The 21,603-nt window shown below is 38.2% G+C and overlaps 1 protein-coding gene across 1 annotated transcript in view; it reads left to right on the top strand.

The window, feature by feature from the left end:
- Positions 1-21,603, top strand: part of BMP5 (bone morphogenetic protein 5) — a 63,559-nt gene that overhangs the window by 27,978 nt on the left and 13,978 nt on the right. The window contains exons 2-4 of the mRNA XM_052809263.1: positions 382-574; positions 6,397-6,545; positions 16,912-17,109. Of these exons, the coding sequence (XP_052665223.1) occupies positions 382-574; positions 6,397-6,545; positions 16,912-17,109 (540 nt within the window). The remainder of the gene's footprint in view (positions 1-381; positions 575-6,396; positions 6,546-16,911; positions 17,110-21,603) is intronic.

Genomic DNA, 21,603 nt, shown 5'->3' with positions numbered 1-21,603 from the left:
TTCCAGTCATGTATGGCTCTGACATTACTACTGCTGTGCTTACGACTACACTGAAGTCCTAAATCCTTTTGCAGATTTCAGTTTGTCCATATTTCTAGTTACTTCACAACACGCTCCCTTTCAGCTTTTTTTGATATTCTTTCCACTCCAACTTCTGGAATTTGTATAAAAGCCACCGAGGTTTTTTTCATTTTAACTGAAGACACTGGCCTGGTGGAATTTCCTTGAACTGGAAGTGTGTCTGGGCTTGTGGTTTTATTATTTGCACAGTTTTATATTGTCCTGTTTGTTTACTCCCAAGCACAGGGAATGCTCCATTAATCATGGGAAATGAGCATTCGTGTCACCTCTTTAATTTACATTCAACTCTTTTTCTCACAGTTGAAAGGGACAAGGACTTCTCCCACCAGCGAAGGCACTACAAAGAGTTTCGCTTTGACCTTACTCAGATCCCACATGGAGAGGCAGTGACAGCAGCCGAATTCCGGATATACAAGGATCGAAGCAACAGCCGCTTTGAGAATGAAACCATTCAGATTAGCATATATCAGATCATCAAGGAGTATCCAAACAGGTACCCTGTTGGCATGAACATATCACGTGTTGAATAATGTCTCATGTTTCTATCTTAAGTAGGGAGACAATAACTGATCATAAGCGTACCCTCGGCAAGGCATCATTGCTATCACTGTGGTTTATGCAATATTAATTCCTAGGCAAAGACAACAAATACTGAGCAAGAATAAAACTTATCTTCAATGTAATTTATTCCAGGTTTATGTAGAGTTGTCCAATCTCACCAAATAATCTGCCCATGCACAGAGAGGGTGAGGGTTCATGTTCTCAGTGAGCAAATGGTGGAGTTGTATGCACAGTCTAAGCGTCTGGATTTGGGAAACGCAGTATTTGCTGACACTGAGGTACTACAAGCCAAGATTCACTTAGCTCCTTAAAGGCAGATAGATTGTTCCTTTGCTTTGAAGGAGCTTGGCTTTTTTGCATGTACTTTAATATTTTGCAGAATTTAATTAAAAGATAGAGTCCTGCACTAACTTTAAGATGACAAATGCACACTTAACAAATGCTGCTCACCAAAACTGAAAATTAAAACAAATCATAGAATCATAGAATCATTTAGGTTGGAAAAGATCTTTAAGATCATTGAGTCCAGCTGTAAACCTAACACTGCCAATTCCACCACTAAATCCTATCCCTAAGTGCCACATATGATGTTACACATGAGCAAATCTCTGAACCTGAGTTTGCAGAGCTTTGTGTGTGACATACTTCCAAGACTCTACAAGACCTGAGTAAATGACCAGATTTCACCAAGCAAAGTAGTCAAATACCTGAAAATTCCCACTGAAAACTAGTAGCAATTCCAAGATGCTTCTGAAAAAAGCTACATACATGCAAAAATTGGGTTTTGAAATTAAATTAGCTTATGTCTTTTCTCAGAAAGGTGGAAAAAAAAAAAGGGGGTTTTTTGAGATAAACAAAACCTCTTCCTCATCTTGGAACAGATAAAACATTTCTATCCCGGGCGTGTTTAGCAAAAGCAAAGAAAATGGCAGCCTAAACTTGCAGAGTATTCTGGAGGAAAAAAATGCCCCATCACCAGTTAGCTCGAAGGTTGGGCCAGAGTTCAAATCTCTTTTCTGCCCACAGAAGCTTGAGCTTGTACCTTCCAGGTGAGATCTCTGAACGTCAAGTTATAAAATATTTATGGCTATAACCAGGGAGTCATGTAAATGGAGCAGAATCAACAGGAGGGAAAGAACTCATCCTTCCAGAATACCTTCTGCTTTCTTAGTAAATTTGGGGATGAACAAAACAGTGTGGGATTTTTTTTTACCTCTGTCTTCAGCTTGCAAAAATTCTTTTGACGTAGGTTCTAAAAGAAACTTATTGGACAAAGAAATGAAACAGGAAGGAACAAAACATATCTCTTTAAAGAGCACAGGCAGGCCAAGGCTAGGGTGATGAAAGCTCTTCACCTGAAAACTCAACAGATTTTTTTTGAAGAACTAATGGGAAAAGTTAGTTTTTCTAATCCATTTGATGTTTTCTTTTTGGTTTTGTTTGGTTGGTTGGTTTTGGTTTGGTTTTTTTTAATGTTTTCTCAGTAGGTGGTTTCTATTTTATTTTAGAGAAAGCAAAACTGCTTACTATTCTGAAGCAAGATCACAATTTAATATTATCTGACTTCTTAAAATGACAACTGTCTCTGTGAAGCCATTAAAGAATGCTCTTGATTTCTTTCAATACATAAACATAAATTTATAAACATTTTAGATTTCCATTTATAAACATAAAAGCCCCATGTCCTCTAATGGAAGCATGATGCTGGAAAGGGGGACATGCAATGATATGCCACCTATTTGATTTCACCAGTAAAGCTATAGAAACTTCAGATGTAGGCTAAATGTTTCCCTCCTATTGGTGATTTTGCCACTCTCTACTCATATATGGAGTATATAGAGTAGTATATATGGAGTATATATCTTGATACCTCCAGACAGAAGAGCTACCAAGAATAATTTATCTTCTTCTTTTTTTTTTTTTTTTTTTTCCAATAAAGCCACAGCTTTTGCTTTGGGGCCCAGAACTCATTAGTGTTATCCTTGACTTTGTCACCTCAGGTTTGTCCTACATATGTACGTGAGATTTTAGATGCAAAATTTTCAGAAGCTGCAACTGCAGAATGTGAGGGTGAGAGAACTGTGAGGGTGGTGACGCACTGAGGGAACAGGTTGCCCAGAGAGGCTGTGGCTGCCCCCTCCCTGGCAGTGTTCAAGGCCAGGTTGGATGGGGCTTTGAGCAACCTGGTCTAGTGGAAGGTGTCCCTGCCCATGGCAGGGGGGTTGGAAATAGATCATCTTTAAGGTTCCTTCCAACCCAAACCATTCTATGATTCTAGGACTCTGTAATGTCCCACACTCCTTACTAGTGCCATACCACAGAAAACCTGCTGGGTTTGACCCTGCTTCTCCACCCTTCTTTGCTTTGAACAGGAAACATGAGTGTCTGACAGGGCTCTGCAATGCAATCCCAAATGCAGTCCTGCTATGCTTTCAGGCAAGGAGGGGTCAGTGTTTAGGGTTTCTGAGTTGCAGACTAAGGATTATGTTGTAGTCTCAGACATTTTTCTGTCTCTGTGGCAACATGGCCACTGAAGTGTCTGTGTATTATAGTCGCCCAGAGTTTGCTGAAATTACAGTCTTTGGGATTGAAGTTTTCTATTTGTTCTAAGGAAACGTGTAAAGCACAGCCCATGGCAAGGCAAACTTTCCTACACAGCCCTGCCAATGTACTCCTACCCGGATCTTTTCTCATGACGAAAGTTATGTAGTCCAACAGGCCAAATCCTTGTTCATGATCTGGTGGCGGCTAGCCACTAATTTAACTAAACCCCAAGGATTTTTCCCGCATTAGGGAATCCTCAAGTGACATTAAGATACTAAAGCAGCTTTCTGGAATGAGGCAAGAGGTGAAGCAGCGTTATGGGGATGGCCTATTACATAGTAATCATGATTTGATCTGGCTGAAAACTTTGCTGGGTTTCAAGGAACATATAGATTCCACCTTTACTTCCTTAAGTGACCCAGGAGATGCAGAGCTTCTTAGACATTCTGCCCGCAGCTTCTTTGCTGAAATTCTTGACTGTGGTAGCATTTCTGCTGTAGACAACTGGCCGTTTGGGACAAGACTGAGATCACTAAACTTAAACAGCCTCCATAAAGGTAAAGCCAATCAGCTGTATTCTGCCTGAATGTGTTCACTGTTGCATTTCAGGCTATTTACGACATAATGCCTTACTTTTTTATTATGTGTTGTGGGCTATTTTTTAAATAGAAATATTTTTAAAAATCAGAGCCAAAATTTGCAGCTGTTTTTCATTTTAAGTGTGATCATTTTTTTCTTTCCACAGAATAAGGGAGAATTTTAAAATTAAAAATGTCACAAAATGTGATGAGAAGTTTGAGTGAATGACACCAGCTAATGGGGGAATCCTGATCCCAGAGCTCTCACTGCCTTCTCAGGGGTCAGGTTTTCACCCTATGTTTCTATCAATTGTGAAAAAAGTTGTTTTTTTTCCTGACAAATACTTTGCATTTCTGTAGTAAATTGCTGTTATGTGGGCTAAATCATTAACATTGGTCTGGAGGTATTTTCTCTATTCTACCACGTGTTCTCAAGAATCAGTTCTAGTTTTCTCTAGGTACCCACAACTAATTTTTGGTTCATTTGCTGACTTAAGGGGTAAGAACAATCTGCCTTTTTGAGTCTATTACATTAGCCAGATCTATACTTGTAGGAAGGTAGACAAGAAGATTGACATACCAATGCCAAAGACACTTTGGTGTGAGTTTCTGCTGCAGTACAAAATAATAAAGTCACATTGAGGAGAGATCCATGGGGGAAATTTGTCCTTTATGGGGATTTCTGGACTGTACCATTAGCAGGGCCCTACTCTGATTTGGCATATGAGACATTGTGCATCCTGACTTTTGAGAACATTTCGTATCAGTCCCAGCAAAATTTGGAGCTGAAAGAATCTATATGGGAAAACAATTGCAGATTCTATGAGGAGACAAGACAAATGTGAAATTATAGCACTGTGATACTGTAATATTTTAACAATTTTCTGTTAATTCTACTGAATGATACAAGAAATATTTAAAAATAAACATCTTAAAGACTGTCACATTCAGAATTAAACCTTTCAGCTTTAAAGTTCCAATAAAACTGATTATTAGAGAAAAAAATTGGCATTTAAGATGCCAGAGAGTACTATTTATGAGCTTGTGGCACGTTGTCAATTTGTTTAGTGCTAGCATAGCAGGTCAGGCTCTTTTGAATTGTAAGACTGTTTTCATGTTCGCTCCAGAGGAAGAATGTATGTTTTCTCCTTGTGTGGTCATTAGCACAGTTCTACTAGAATGGAAGTGATAAGACCCAAGCAAAAGATTATCCTTTTACAGAAGGAAAAAAGGTGACTTGAAAGAAAGCCCTTTCAATTTTCTTCTTTTTAAAAACAAAACTCCTTTATCATTTCTGAGCTCTTTAACCTAATTCTGCAGATATTTCTTACATGTAAGTAAACATATGCTTTTCATAGCTCATTTGGTCTTATTTTCCTGAGTGTTGAACAACCACAGTTTCAAGAGCTACACAAGATGGTTTTTTGAGTATCAGACCTAGATGCATTTAGTGTTTAGGCTAGATAAGACAGTAACTTCCTATGATGTTGTTGTGATTAAGCAACATAAAAATACAGTGACAGGACTGTCGTAATTTTAAATCCCCTTTTTATACACAAGGCCTATTATTTCTGTCTGTCTTACCTCTTTAAGCGTATATTCATGCTATCTGTGAGGTAACAACATGATTCCAAGGTCTGTGTAAGCCAAGTCTGTCTTTAGTTGATTTGGACAGTCACAATTTAGAATAAAATATTTTTTCTTGTATATTATTGTTTTGATTACTAGTTATGGCAGAAAAGAAACAGGTTTCTATAACTATAGATTTAAAAAGCTAAATGGTAAAAAGAGTTTTTAATACTGCATGCTGCTTTGTAGAAGAATGTAAAACAAAGCTGATGAGAGTTAAATTTCTTGGGTTTAGTGTGGTCATTGTAGTAAGTTATTTGTAATGCAGATGTGGTTCTGGAACCAATTGTGTCAGGAGATATGTGAAAACAGAATAAATAAACGATCCATGCTAAACATTTAGTAACACGATTATACTAACTCCCCTGAGCAGCCCTTCTGAATTACTGGAAGATTTAATGGGAACAAATTTGAGAATATACCAGGGAACTGAGGGTTAAAATGTAACAATTACATTATTGAATAGATACTTTGATATAGAGACTTGTTTTCATATTAATATGAAACTGTCTGAACCGTCATCTATTCATGTTTTGTCATATGATATAGCCGCTGTCATATGTTATTAATAACAGATTTTTTTAGCAACGCTATGCCTTTGAATTTTAGTTGAAATTGGAATGTGATTTTGACATTTTTTGTCTTTTACACTGAGTGGTTTATAAAAGTTAATTTTCCTGAGACATTCTAGTGCTGAAAGATGAATCCTTTATACACAGCCTCAATTATATATTTTGTGTATTTATATCAGGAAGCTGGATTTTTCAGATTTTCCAGAGCTGTAGTTTTTACATGCTGAGACTCATTTCAGAAAGGCCTCTCAGGGGAAATACCTGTATTATACTTAACAATTACGTTAGCTACAGCACATGCTGTACTGTGTCATGATGAGGATATGTCAAAGGATTATTCATTTGGACTCCAGGAAGTTATTGTCAGCAAGGAAATTAAGGACGAAAAATAATAATATTTGAATGCCTTAACTCTATTTTCTTTAACTTAGAGATGCAGACTTGTTCCTGTTAGACACAAGAAAGGCTCAAGCTTCTGATGTGGGCTGGTTTGTGTTTGACATTACTGTGACCAGCAATCACTGGGTGATTAATCCACAGAACAATCTGGGCTTGCAACTCTGCGCTGAAACCGGGGACGGTAAGATCACAACTGTAGATTGTAACGCTGTATATGCTCTTGTCGTCTCTTGCTAGGAATCTTTTTTGGACGGGTGTTTTTTAACTTGACTGGGTGACAATTCACTGAGAGTTTATAAGCAAAGAACACAAGTCTTATCCTGCCATAGCTATAGTCTGCAAACTTTCTATTATTCTTAATTCTGTAGAATATGGCAATTATAAAGCTAACTAAATTAAGTTAAATTAAATGAAGTTTGGGATAAAAGCTCCTGTATACAAAATGAAGTTCTATTTTAATATTCTTCCACTGATGATTACATTCAGGAAACTCAAGTAGATTTGTGGAATTTTTGTTTTAGAAAGTTTCTAAAGAACTTTCTGGGCTGAAGCCTGGAGAAAGGTATAGAAACACCTCAGGACAGTTCAGGAAGTATCTTATAGCCGCTGATACTGATGCTGGAGAAGGGTTAACAATAGGGTAATGTGGGAATTTACTTTCTATCATTTGAAAAAAAATTGATTTCAAAACTTTTTATCTTGAAATGGGTTAAAAGTTTGAAATCTTGAAAATTTTAATTAGGTGAAAATTAGAAAGAACCCTATAAAAACTGAAGTCAGAGTTGTGGGGTTTTTAGTACAAATTTACTGGGCTACTACATTATTCACAGTTATGCTCTTCATTAAAAAGTGAAAATGCATCTCAATGCAAAATAATATTTTTAGAAGAAATGTTCTTTACTTAGACTTCTTTAGAAACTAATAAAAAGAGACTTATATACTGTTTTTTCTGCGATGGTTCACTTAATCCATTCTACTTTACAAGCAAACTTTCAGATTTAGCGCTTTCTTGTCAAAAAGCTTTTTATGTCAGAGGTCAAGGGATCTATGATGCCAGTTAATCTAATCCTTAGCTGACATAATGTTAATGAGTAGCAGAAGAAATCCTGGTGTAAGGATTAATATTTTTTTCTTCTTTCTTTGTTCTGGCTACATTTTCTCATTGTTTTTGATCTGAATTCTCCCTCAGGCTCAGCTGGGCTGTGAACAAAGCCTCTCATACTTTTTCGGCAAGTGCTCCGGCTGCTGGAGAGTTACGCAGAAACTGTCCTCCTTTAGGCATGATGCTTAAAAACAGATTTGGCAGGCTTGAACCAGAGCAGACGACCATTTCACCTAATATTGCCTATATGGTCGGACTACAGTCAGTGGAAAAGGGAAGCAGCAATGCAAAGTAGAACACGTTGTTGCTGTGTTCAACCAGCCTTCAAAGGCACCACACCTGAGCTCGGGCTGTATGGGGAGCGGCTCTCAGGCAGCCTGGTTTTGTGAGGCCATTTTTAAGCCTGTAAAATTCTGGAGAGGTGACACCTCCATCAGGCATCCAAATTAGGTGGACTGGCTTCCAGCCAGCTTTTCTGCTCCAGAATAAACTCCATCCTTGACTTTTTTTCCCAGGACATTCAAATACAGAAATTCTTGAAAATTAAATATCCATGAAAGGCATTCATTAAGAAACCCTGGAACCAGCAATTTGTTGGTTCTAGCCTCAAAATTATATCCATTCAGTAAACAGCAGGAAAATTTGTATGGGTAAAAGGAAACCTTTAGGTTAATACACTGAAGAAATTGTAAAAGAATAGTTTATGTAAATATTTTCCCTGTCTTACTCCCAAGATCAGGAAGGTGATAGATAAATTTCTATTTTAAATTCCAAAGCCACAAGAAGCTTTACCTTCTGCACCTCACTTATTTGAATTTCTCAACACAGCTGCTTGAGTGAGGAGGGAATTCCCCTCTTCCCTCACTTTCTGTTCCCTTTTCAGTTTATTCATGCAAGAAGAGTGCCCTTCTAGGGACTAAAGTTTTCAAAACTATAGGGAAGACCTGTGCTATACCACTTCAGTTTACCATAAGGAAAATCATCCTTTCGTGCTCTTACAATTTTGCTCTTAAGGCTTTGATTATTTTTATTTGGTTGCTGTTACTTCTGGAAGCTGTTAGAAACACCAGCAGTTGAATGACACGTTTGTGTACAGATGGAAGATGAATTTTTATACATGACTCAGTATGTAGTGGACTCAGTTCGTAACCCAGAGAACCCCACCCACCTTCCTTCCAACCAGTTTTCTATAAAAGCTCAGACACTGGTTCAAATCAACCGAAAAACCTTCCCTTGGCTCAAGTGAACTTAGGCCATCCAGGTCTGAAGCATGTTTCTTCATGCCTCCAGCTGTCCATTGAGTTTTGGGGAGGTAAAGGAGTTCTGCCCCTGTAACTGGAGAGACATTTATGATAAGACCTGATCCATTAACCTTTCTATTGCAACAGACCAGTAAACTAAATGGGATTCTGTTAAGTCAGAGGATGCCTGTTTGAGGTATCCATGTGCTGCACTGGGGCCATGGATAATCAAGTTTGTAAATACATACTAATTTTTAGATTTATTCATACAGCACCTTTAAAATGGGGTGCCAATAATTACTGAGACTCCGGGGTGCTACTATATTGTTATTACCATTAACAGTAATCTTTCTTACAGCTAACTCTCAGTGACTTTTTAGGCAATTACTTGTGTAGGTATAATCCTTTCGTGATCCCTGAAGATGGTGCATAAATAATAATAATGTATACATAAGGAATAAAAAAATTTGTAACTATTTAATATAACAGTGTGATAAAAACACCTTTGGAAGAATGTCTGGTTGTTGTAATTCAGATTTTTCCCCCTTTGAAAATGCTGAAAAAGTACAAAAAGCCACATGACATTGGAATGTGTTTTCTTTTTTTTCTTTAAGACAGTATTTGGTATCATACGTCTCATTTTAGCATGAAATGTAGACTTTTTCTCTTAATGGGACGTTTTATTTTGAACAGTAAGAATAAAGGTTTGCATGACACATATGGAAGCTGTCAACATATAATGCACTGTTTCCCTGGGGCTGTGATAAATTAAGGATCAGGTTTTTTTGATTCTCTTTTTTAATGTCTCCTCAACATTCTGCAGCATCCCCTTTTGGCTGATTCCCTCCTTTTGACACCAAAACTCTCCATGGTGTTTAGAATGAGGGGTGATCATTTTCACACTGATAGAAGTGCGGGTGCTAGATGAATTGCAGCATAAAATCAATGCAGATGCAGAAACAATTCAAAAAGCTCCATGTGACACTTTTCCTGTATATATATCATATGTCTCCTAAGACTTAAAACAGGTTCCAGTGAATCAGCACCTTTGTATTACATTTAACATTTTTATAATTGAAAGTCAGCAACAGTTTGAACATCATTTTGCTGGAGGAGTATAAATGGCTGCAAGAGTACTCCTTTTGCTGTTTATATCATTGCTGAAGAGAACCTAGTGGTGTCTACAGAAAATGAGAGAGGGAGATAACGTGTAACAATGACTATTTGTGATCCACAGAATAAAACAAGTTCCAAATACACAGCTCTCAATGCAACATCCTGGGTAGCCCCCACAGCTGTGTTGTTCTGTGCCTTAGATTACTGCAGCTCCCAGTTATTTTCCATCCACCTGCACATCAGAGGGGAGGAAACTGGTGGTAACTTTGAAAAGCCTAAGATGATTAAGGTGATTGCTGTTACCACATTGTCCTATGGAAGGTTTCTTCCGACTTTCTTGCTGTTTGAGGTGGGCAGGCAGCAGGACTTCTCAGCTCCCCAACTCTGACTCTTACTTCAGGTATTTTTTTTTCTCAGAGCAAAGGGAAACTTGAAAGAAATAGGTTCCTTGATCGAAGTGAAGCCTGGGGAAGGCCAGTTGTCTCTCCAGCACATATTTGGGTACACTCTGACATGTGTCCCCTGAAGGGGGTTTGGCTCCTAATCCTATGTGCTGCAGGAAGGATTGGTGAGGTCCTTCTCCAGCAATGATGGGGGAGACATTAAGAGACACACACTCTCTCTTGTTTAGCCTCTTCTCCTTTCAGCCTGGGCCTTCCAAGGTCCCTTTCTCCTACAAAGCCTTCGGAGAGGCAGCATGGACACATTCTCTATGTTGCAGAGGGTGGCTGGCTTGCTTTCAACCCGTAGCAACCTGTGGCAGCACTCTTTAGGTAGTCGGCTGCATACTTTATGTTGGCCTTGGCCTTACCTTTACAACACTAAATGTTATCAAGCTCATCCTGAGGTTTCCCCAAGTCAACCTTGGCACCTAACTTACATGATCACAGTAGCCATCAGGTGCTCTGGAGGATGCTGCTGGGTTGTTACATTTAAGTCTCTTGGTGGATCTAATACAAGGCAAAGTATCAGGAGTGAGTTCACCTTCATTAGTGTCCTTACAGTGGGGGAATTTAGGATATATATATATTTATATTGATATATATATGGACTTTGGCAGGCAATAGCTCTGCCTAAATTCTGAGCCATCTGGAAGCCATATAGCCATGTTAGCACAGCACTGAACCCAAGCTAATATATCCTGCCCCTCAGCAGGTTTTATTAGCTTGGGCTCAAGCACTGCCTAAGTACAGCTACATGAGTTCTGGTTCAGAGCTGACTTTGGCCAAAGTTACACTAGTAAATTAAACATGCTCAGGAATACTGTGGTGTGAAAAGAGCTGGAGGGATGACTCTCTCAGTCTCCAAAACAGGGTAACCCCATGGCAGCTGCCCCCCTGGGAAAGGTCCCTCAGCACCACCTTGGGATGCTGGGGAATCTGTGGTGGTGCTGGCATAGGACGTAAGGGTACCAGGAGCACCCTCCCAGCCTGAGGAGAGTGGATGATCCAGCTCCAGTGCCTGGGAGCACTCCTAGGCACTCTTTAATTTACTCAGATAGGTGTAACCCCTGTTTCCAGCTGGGTCAGAAATACAGTCAACATTTTCTTGTGTCTGCTTGTAGGAAGCAATGTGAATACACCCTTTGTTAGTAAGAGCACACTTACTTTAAGCAGGAGGGTCAGGGAAGTGAGATGGGCTCCTGCCCCTTCTCCTGCCACCACTGCATACTGGTGCATACTGGTCCTGGCTGTACATCTGTGCAACTCCCCCTATTCTTTGTTGGATGACCAATTAAGCTAATCTCACCTTGTTTTATTGTCTTCCTGAACATATTTTTAACTGTGCAGAAAAGCCCGAGGACTCCCACAAACCATTCACAGTTTAAGCACGTTAAATTGAAAGCATAAATCAAGTACTTCACAAGTGTATTTGTGTATGATTACATCTGATTTTTTGTGTAAGCATACATGGTACTGCCACATTTTACAGCATACCATGGTTCCTAACATGTTCCCAAGTGCTTTCTTCAAGAGCTTGATGAATACCAAAATCAACACAAAAAGATGTGCAAAATTCCTTCAACTGAACTGAATAAAACCAGCAAAATGTAAGATTTTAAAAACAAAAACTGAATCTTTAGTTTTGACTAAAGCTGTAAAGCCTACGAAATGCAGAGCAGACCATCCAAGACCACCCATTTTTAAGAATTCCTTAAAGCCCCCAGGGAGCAGAAGAGTTAATAAAACACATGAAGCTTGTTTCAAAAGCATATTTTATGTTGATATATATATATATATAAATTTTTCCACCAAAGGGAAAGTTTGCATAACAGTTTATGTAGATGATACAGTAGAGACAGTATAAAATACTTTGAGTTGGAGCGTTGAGGGTGCCATATATGGACCATCACATTTGTGATGTTAGGTTTTCTCTGCTCCTTTTTTAAAATAAGCCTTCCTTTAAGCTTTGGTAGTTAAACTCTACCTCGATTCTTTTGTTTCTATGAAGTACTGTTGCTCTCAAGAGCAGTGTTCAGGCATGAGAAACCACACAAGTTTCTGTCTAATTTTGAAAACTACTTTGTGAGCTTACAGACTCAGAGCCTGAGGACAGTTTTTGCTCAAATATTAGATGTTATTGGACCTTGTATAGTCAGGGTCTTTCTCCAACAGGAGAATCCTCATTTCAGATATCACTCCCCATGAGGAGGAAACCATAGGTGTGGCACTGGAAATTTTTTTTTCAGCAAACCAGAAATGAATTCTCAGCATCACTAAAGTTTTCATTTCTATCTACAAATATATAAAATTATTACCAAAATAAATAACTACTGTGACCTAGCAGTAGTGGTTAATCTGTAAAATGTGTTTTGTGGTTTGTTGAACATTTTTGAAAGTAAGTAAGTGCTTGTTTTTCATAACAAAATGAGTGGTTTGCTGCAGTTCGATGACTCAGGACAAAATAATGGATCTTGGAATCACTCATTGTCCTGTGTTGCCAGTGTAAATCTGGCCCAGATGCATAATGGCTGAAAGCTCTTGCAAAATTAGTGTCTGCTCAATGCCTTACATAAAATATATGCTGCCTGAGGAGAGACAGCCAAGTCACAAATCTTACCACTGTCATTGGCATCCACGCTGGCGATCTCAGAAAAAGTCAGCTTTCTGAATGTCATGAAAAATGAGACGATGACTCCAGGTCAGGACTGTGAGACAGATTGTTAATGAAAGCTTGAAGGGCTCTTGCATTTCCATTTGGAGCAGCTGGGGGGAAAATGAACTTTTAAGATGGAGCTTGATCAGTTCATGAAAAGAATTGTATGATATGACTGCATGTGACAGCAGAAAAGCAGATATAGTGACACAGCAAATAGCTCCACAGTTATCATCCTGAGTGCTATTCCTATTTTGTGGGTAAAAAAAAAAAAGAACAAAAGCATCTGGATTGTCGAGGTAGGACCTTTTTATAAGCTGAACTTCACAGTTATTTTTGCAGCAGCGATTCCTTTATTATAAGGGGGCAGAACATGAAAAGGCAAATAATATTCATTCAGTTCAGTCAGTCAAATGGGCACTTCCATACAAGCTTTTATACAAACTGCTAAGGGCACTTTACTATCAAATAGAATAAAAGCCAAAAATCAGTTTAAATGCCAAGTCAAACAGATGCATCATGCCAAAGACTCAAAATCATATGAATAAGGACTAAGGAGTTCAGCAGATTTGGAACATAAAACTTTAAATAAGTCTTTGTCTCCAAATATACCTGTCAATATGGAGAAGAGATAATAAATTATCGTAGCAGGATTGAGAAGCACATGCCAGAATGTGAAGAATACAAAGGCTCTGGACTGTCCCTGCATGGAGTAAGTCCATCTGTTAGGCTTATTTGTTTTTTCTAGGTGTAGGGGCAATTGCAGTGGCTTGGTTCAGCGGAGCAGGCACTAGCTGACTGCTGGTTTCTTGCAGTTTCTTCTTTTCTTCTGAAGTCTGAAGAAAAGTCTTTGAAATCCTCAGAGTTAAAGATACACTGGAAAGATAAAACCAAACCCATTTTTCAGAATGCTTGACCATGTTCAGTTCTTGTTCAGAGATGCTCAAGAGAAGCGGAGACACACCTTGCTGTTTTGGTTTTACCAGTTTCATGTGGGTGAAGCTCTGAGGGAAGGTGTAGTTAAGCAGGTCAGCCTGAGTCATTCAGCTGATTTTAGAAAATATTGCTCTAATACCACAATATGGAACAACTGCGTGCTGGAGAGACCTGGATTTTCAGTTGTCACCGAAGCCAAGAGTTTTCTAAATGCTTAGAAGAAATGATAGATTAAAACCACTTACTAAAAATGAAGCCCATAAATGCTGCTTCCTACAAAGGCCAGTTCAGTTTAGGGTAAGATTTTTCTTACCGCATTCTGAAATCCACACTACGGACAAAGGTGAGGACTACCCAACAAGACCATGGCACACAGATGGAGCTAGTTCTGTGGCAGAAAGCTTGATGCATTTCAGCGGCAGGGTACTTTGAAATACCTCCTGTTCAGGAAGGGACAAAGCTTTGTGTTCTTAGACCGAAGGAAATCTCCCACACGCACACTTTTTTTTTTCTTTTAATAAAGGATAATAGAAGTTCTGTAAATGCAAACTTTCTTTTGCACAGAAGCAACTTAAAATGGAGACAACATATGTGGTTTGAATTTCCAAACCAAATAGTTCAGAGATCCTCCTTGGAAGAAATATAGAGTCTCAAGGGCAGCATATATTTCGATTGCTTCGTCTTCTGAAAGTTGCAGTTAAGCTAAGGTATATGATAAGCCAAGAGAGAAAAGTTTAATGATGAACCCACAGAAGTCAATAAAAGTTTTCCTGTTGACTGCACTAGAAGCAGATCCAGTGCATATTCCATTCATGAATTGAACAAATGGGTCCTAAAAACTCAGGTTGGCTGCTTAAAAGATCAAGCAAATAAAGGAATAAAGTCATATAAGCTGTTTCTGTGTGTAAAAAGGCTGTGGGTTACAGGATTAATTTTTTATAGTATATCTCTATACCCTGAATAACCGAGTAAGCCTTAACTTGTGGAATCTTAATAGCCATCTCATTGCTGAAGTCTAAAGGAAACCCAGAGGAAACTTAATAATATTAAAAGTTATTTTAAAGGGAGTTCACATTGGTTTGAAGGATATTTTGCTTCGCATACAATATCCACCATTGTAAATTCAGAGAACCTAGATTTAAATTCAGAAAACCTCCACACATCTTTACAGCCCTCAGTATATAAATCTAATAGTATTCTTAAAATGTCCACCAGTAAGGTATTAATCTTTTACAGATAAAATTAAAATTCTGAAAGTCATTGGAACAAAAAATAAAGAAAAATAGTAAAAATATTCCCTCTAGAAATGAGGGGAAACTTGGAACTTTGTGGTAAGAGGCTAGTTTGTCCATGTTGCAATGAATAGAGAATAGTCTGTACAGTTTTTCGTATCTGACTTGCAACAGGAGATTGGAACATATAGAAATTAATGTTACTGAATTCTTTAATAGTAACTCAAATACATGAAAAGAAGAATTAAAGAAATACAAGACTAAAAAGCCATTTAAAATGAAATCAGAAGCTTCAACAAATATAGTTTTCCCTTGCAGTCAAAAAAGTAATTATCAAAATTGTTCAGAATATGTTGCCAATTACTCTGCTCCATAACTGCTAACTTTCTCAGTTCTTCTTTTGCCTTTGCTGGGCTCTCTGTCACTGGAAACATCTTAAACCAATTTAAAGTGCTACACCTGAATAAACATGTTGTAAAAGTGTTTATGTATTGAAGTGGGTCAGTTCAAGGTATGGTATTTGGCTGGAACTTCTAATTTCTCTTTTTACTGCAAAAGGGCTGCCAGAAGGAGGAAGTCTGAGCTGAATTAATACATTTGTTACAGTGGAAGTAGAATGGAAACTACTTTAACCACAAATCAAACTGCCTCTTTCATTTACGCCAGTGATAGAGTTTTCCTAAGAAATATAGACTCTGGCGTACAGCCACTGTAAGTTTGTGTTTGAAAAGGAAACCTACATGTTTATTTCTATAAGGTTTACTCCTATGCTTATTTGCAAGTTCTTTTTCAGGATGATTGAGTTAAAGGTATTATACATTTGTGAGGCAGATGCTCCTTCGTTGCTTGCATAGCAAACTTTTCCAGTCAGTTTAGAAGAATCCCCAGGCGTCCTGATGACGCGCAGCGCACGCGGTGCCTGTGCCTGTACCTTCGCGTTTAAAGGACCTCTGTGTCCCCCACCCAGCACAGCTGCACAGCTTCACATGACACTGTCTCATTTTCTGACGGTTGAAGGGCTCTGCATAATACACGTATGCACAAAAGTGTTTATGCTGCCAAAATAAATTCTGCTAAGAGCAAGGGTTTATTTGCTAAAATGTCACTGATGCAGCTTCAGTGACTTGTTTTGCTTTCTTTTCTTTTAGTGAGGTTTAGATCCTATAATATAGTGAGGTTACCACACAGTCCTGACTGAACAAATATTTTAAAGAAATATGCACATCCCCTGGGAACAGAACCAGAGTCAATAAGGTACATATTTCAAACTCTGTTCTCGTGAAGAACTTGAATGCCTTCCTACCTTTACTAGTGAATGAACATCAGTTTGAGTAACACTGCACAGTATTTATTTTTAAAGCAGAAGTATATTTATTATCTACACTTCTATTTGTTACCGATTTGCTTTGGGGATATAAGGTTCCACGTCTCACACACAAGTGATGCAAAAATTAGATGACGGCATTACATTATCCTTTCTGTAGCCTATAGTGTTTAATGGGGCTCATTTATTTTTCAGTTCTATAGATGTGTACATAAGACTGAATTAAAATATCTGTGTAATGAATAAGATACATAGCGCACAGAGACTGCAATTGTATGCAATGACAAACTACCTGTAAAGCTGTTGAAACCTTTGTAAATTGTTGAATTTTTTTTGTCTTTTAAGTTCCATTCAACAAAATGCAGTTAGGATTCTTAATCACATAAATTCAGGATTATGGGCAAAATCCTTGCCATGCTTCAGTCAGCAGTTGAACTCCCACCATGGTTTCAGAAGAAGCAGAAGTTCACCTTTAACTTACAATTTCCATTACTTTATAGGTCGAAGTATCAATGTTAAATCTGCTGGCCTGATTGGAAGACATGGGCCTCAGTCAAAGCAACCATTCATGGTTGCATTCTTCAAGGCAAGTGAAGTGCTTTTCCGTTCTGTCCGAGCAGCCAACAATAAAAGGAAAAATCAGAACCGCAACAAATCCAGTAGTCATCAGGAGTCTTCTAGGATGCCAAGTGTTGGGGGTAAGATGAAGCTATGATTTACTAGCCTGTTTATAGGAGTTTTAGGCACCTGCTCAAATGCAGCGTAGTCACAGCAGCTCCAGATGATACTGCTCATTGGCTGAACTGTCAGAAACCATATTCCCACTCCATTTCTACCTGCCCATCTAGCTTTGCTTAAACCTCTTTTGTTATGTTGACCCTGAGCATGATCTACCTTCTGTGAGTCAGGTCACTTATATGAATCATGGGCTCCTGGAGGGTGAAATGACCAAGTGGTTTGGAAAAGGCTGTATCTGAGCTTGAAACTAGTCCTATGTAGTAGGCAACTGGATGAGATCTTTGCTACACATAACAAAAAAGTAGAGACAGTAGAGAGAAGGGTTGCATCCCAACTACTCATCTAGGAAGTCTCAGCAAAAGACAGTGTTTGAACTCTTGTTTAACTGCCTCTCAGCTGAAGAAGCCAAGGTGTAAATCTGAATATTGGAAATGAGGAAGCTTAACCAATCTTTTACAGTGTAAACTGTTTATGAGTTCAGACCAGCTGACATGTACTGATGTAAATACACAGCATATCCCTGAAAGGAGTTAATTCAATCCCTTATTTACGTGAAAGGTACTGACAAAATGCATGTGAAAATGTTGTTAGTCCCATTAAAGCCTGGAATAAGTTTTGCTCCAGTTCTTTCCTGAAATGCTCCTTTCAGCTGGAGGCACAAGGTCACTTTCTAAATATTCTCATTTTTGAACAAACATTTCTACTTTTTGGAGACAAGGTGTGAAAATGTGTCTTTCTAAAGGCATGGCAGATCTAATAACAGCATATCAAAACCTTAATATAGATGCTATTCTTAAGCCTTGTGGATGTCTACAAGTAAGCAAATTAGTATTCAGTGGAAAGAATTCAGCCCTGGATTAGAGCTTATCTATTTGAGGAGAACTGTTACGAGCATTATGCATTACTTATATCCATCTCAGAACCTCGACAGTGGCAGATTAGAGACCCCTCTAATGTAAAGCATAAGCCTTTCCCTGATCTTCTGCACAAGGATGAATTTTGCCTTAACAACCACAAAATGTTATTGAGTTGCTAAAGAAATCATAGAAATTATTTTAATAACTTATCTTTTTAAGCTTATTTAAAGTTTACCTGGTGATCTACTAGAATAAAATTCCACTTTAAGGTTAAAAATTAGTATTAAAACATACCTGGAAAAAAAAGGTTTTAATCCACAGCAATAATTATTACTGCTTTAGTAGTGGGGTCAATTTTATTTGTATATGATGTATAGGTAGAAAAAATATTATGCTATTATTTTTCTAGTTCCCATTGAGGACCTGGAGCATAGTTCTTTCTCAAGTAGATGACTGACTTAGAGATGCATGTGTTCCCTCTGAGGACACTAGCTTTCAAAAAGCCCCTGACACTTGTAAAGGCACCAGGGATCTCTCTTTACAACTGGTTTTTTTTTAAGTATAGTAAAATTTTCTGATATTCTGTATGAATATACAACAAAACCTCATCTGCACAAATAACTTCTAACCCCTTATTAGTCAATATTGCAGAGGAGCAGTTATAAATAAATAATGAAATAAGTCCCAAATTGGACAATTTTAGCTTTTTATTAGTAAAAAAAAAAAATACATATCTATAATCTATAGCAGAACAGCATTTTTTAAATTATTCATTATTTATAAAGTTATATTAACTAAACATTCTCTCTTCATTAACTGCTTAAAGTTCTTCAGGTTTTTTTGAAACAATGCAAGTTAAAAATTGACTTGGCATCTTGTAATTCAGATGTGGTTTAATCATGCACATCAGTTAAGCTTGCTAGCTGGTGCTCTCTCTAAATTAATCTACTTTTTAGTAGACTAATTGAATCTGCATTTTGTGTAATTCTAGTACGGTCAGCTTTTTTTCTGCAGAAACTCTTCCTCCTATTTTACTGGTACTGCATGATGTACTTCCCTATTTTCATAAAAGGGCTTTGGAATGAATGACACAACATGAACGTTTTCTTGTGGGGGTTTTTTGTTGTTTGTTTGGTTGGTTTTTAAATACAGTCAAACATGATCTGTGCAACTGCATTAACTCCACAATACAATCTCTTACCTCAAGGGTAAGTAATATTCTCTCTGTACAAAATATATTAAGAAAACATTTTTCATATTTCCTGGAAAATGTCTATTAATTTGGACAATCACATTATTTTGGGTGAAGGGAGAATCATCTAAGTCCATGGTACACACAAGATACCTAAATATAAATATCACACTTTCAGATTGAATCCTGTGTTTCTAGTCCACGAGGAAATGAGAATTAAACAGATTTGTTAAGCCTCCTTGATTATAGCAGGAAAGCTGAGCACAAGCCCCCTGCTCCTTTAACCTGGAAAAAACTCAACCTTAACACACAACAGCAAGTTGCATCGGCATGAGAATTACCTCAGGAAGAGCTGTCTGTATGTCTCAAAACACTGGTCAGCCTCATCTGTGCATCCAGTCATGCTGCAGAGCTGTTGTAAAACAAGAAGAATCAGAACATCTTTAGTGAAATGTGCATTATGAAACAAATTTTCTCCTAACCTCTTTAAGCCCCCAGTCTGCATAAGCGTAGAGGTACATCACTATATATGTTGATCCATGCCAGATCTCTGTCAAAAAAAGATTGCAGTTCAAGAAAACCATACTGTTAAAACAAAATTAGATTAAGAAGCAATTGCATGTGCAGTTGCGTCAAAGGCAGGGGTGTTGCCCTCTGACTGGAGATGGAGGCAGCAAGATACAGGCAGTCTCGAATAGGTGGCCAAGCCAAAGGCAACGTCCTCACACAGCAACGTCCTCTGCAGCAAAACTGCTTAGAGGAGTAGCTCCTGCACCATGGCAAATCAGCTTCCATGCTCTTGCCTTGCAGTTTGCCTCAACAGTCCCCATATCACAAATAAACACAGTCCTTTTGTTTGGGTGCCATTAATGATCAGTGACGGGACTTTTCACACTGTAAGTAATTCAAAATACTTTTTCTTTTAATAACTATTGCAACAATACTCATTAAAATCTGCAGATGAGCACACTGATGGCTACAAAGGCAATGTGCAGATTCTATCCAGATGTTCCAGTGTGCAAAAAAGACGTGGAGGAGAGAACACATTCTTATTTCCCAGATCTTTGCATCTTTGCAGAACACAGTCCTTCCATGGGGAGAGCCTGTTATGAGGGAAAAGCTATGCCCTTTTCCTCCTATTCACCAGCCCCAGGCACTGGGGGATATGCTGCATCCCTGCAGGCTTGTGGGAGAAGGCCAGTTCTCCTAGTTCTCTACAGCTTCCAGTAAGGAGCAGCACTTTAAAAGTATAATTCGTCTCTTCATAATTAAACCACAGAAAAAAAGCAAAGGACTCTGCCTATCCTTTTCCTCATGGAGGACTGTCAATAGATGATATTCAACTCTCATTCACCCCCTGATGCGAGACACTGTTGACCTAAATGACACAGTGATGGGCAATTGTCATTGTGTGATGTAGGTCCTTGTTTCTAAGCTTGTTCCATAATCTTGTATCTACAGCATCTAAGTCAGATATTGACAGTGAAAAATGCTCATCTACCTAGTCAGAGGTTATGTAGCCAGACCTAGATAGCTATGCTGCCATTTATACATCATAGGCTTCAGTTATACTTCTCTCTGCACATCAATCCCAACTTTACTACAGTTATGCCTTCCTTTTCTCCTTGCTTTTTTCTTCTTCTTTTCTGTTCCCCCCCCTTTTTTCCTTTTTCTTTTTTTTCTCTTTCTCCTTCCCTTTGCCCTTGCCTTTTGTTATCTTCCTTTTGCCTCTTGCCTTTTATCTTTTACCTTCTTCTTTTCTAAGTTCTTGGACCTCAGCAATTAGCTTTGCTGTATTCTCAGCACATCAAAAAAGAAAGCTCCACTGGGCAACGTGGTTCTTCCCTTCCAATAGACAACACATTTTTTTAATCATCATGAAGATATACACAAACACAACATGAAGAAAATAAAATCTATATGTGTCAGTTATTATAACAGCCGGGCAATTGTTGACACATTTGAGGTCAGGATCCCTGTGTTGCTAAGAACTTCAAGAGAAGATGACCTCAATGCAGTGTAAAGACAGACAGAATTAAACTTAGCATTCAGACTCCACCTGCCTTCTATGCACAGATGATTGAACTGTTTATTACTTACCCAGTTGTATTTTTGTCAAACTGCTGATAAAAGGAAAAATAATTAAAGCAAATCAAAACAAGACAACTTGTTCCCAAAGTATATCACATAACTCTTCCTCTTCCTTAAAACAAAGGCTGGCTTAGTTTTTATTTTTTTTAACATCATGTAAAAAGAGTTACAGTGTAATTGGGCACTAGAGGATATCCACATTTAAATACTGAATAGTGACTTTTACACCAGGAAACTCAAAAACAAAGCTTCGTAATTTTTGTTCGTAATGCAGTGAGATAAAACCAGAAAACAATGCTGCATTTCCTGTATTT

The sequence above is a fragment of the Harpia harpyja genome, chromosome 15 (assembly GCF_026419915.1).
Source record: "Harpia harpyja isolate bHarHar1 chromosome 15, bHarHar1 primary haplotype, whole genome shotgun sequence".
NCBI classification, from domain to species: Eukaryota; Metazoa; Chordata; class Aves; order Accipitriformes; family Accipitridae; genus Harpia; species Harpia harpyja.
The sequence above is the reverse complement of the archived record's forward strand: the minus strand, read 5'-3'. Positions and strand labels throughout refer to the sequence as shown.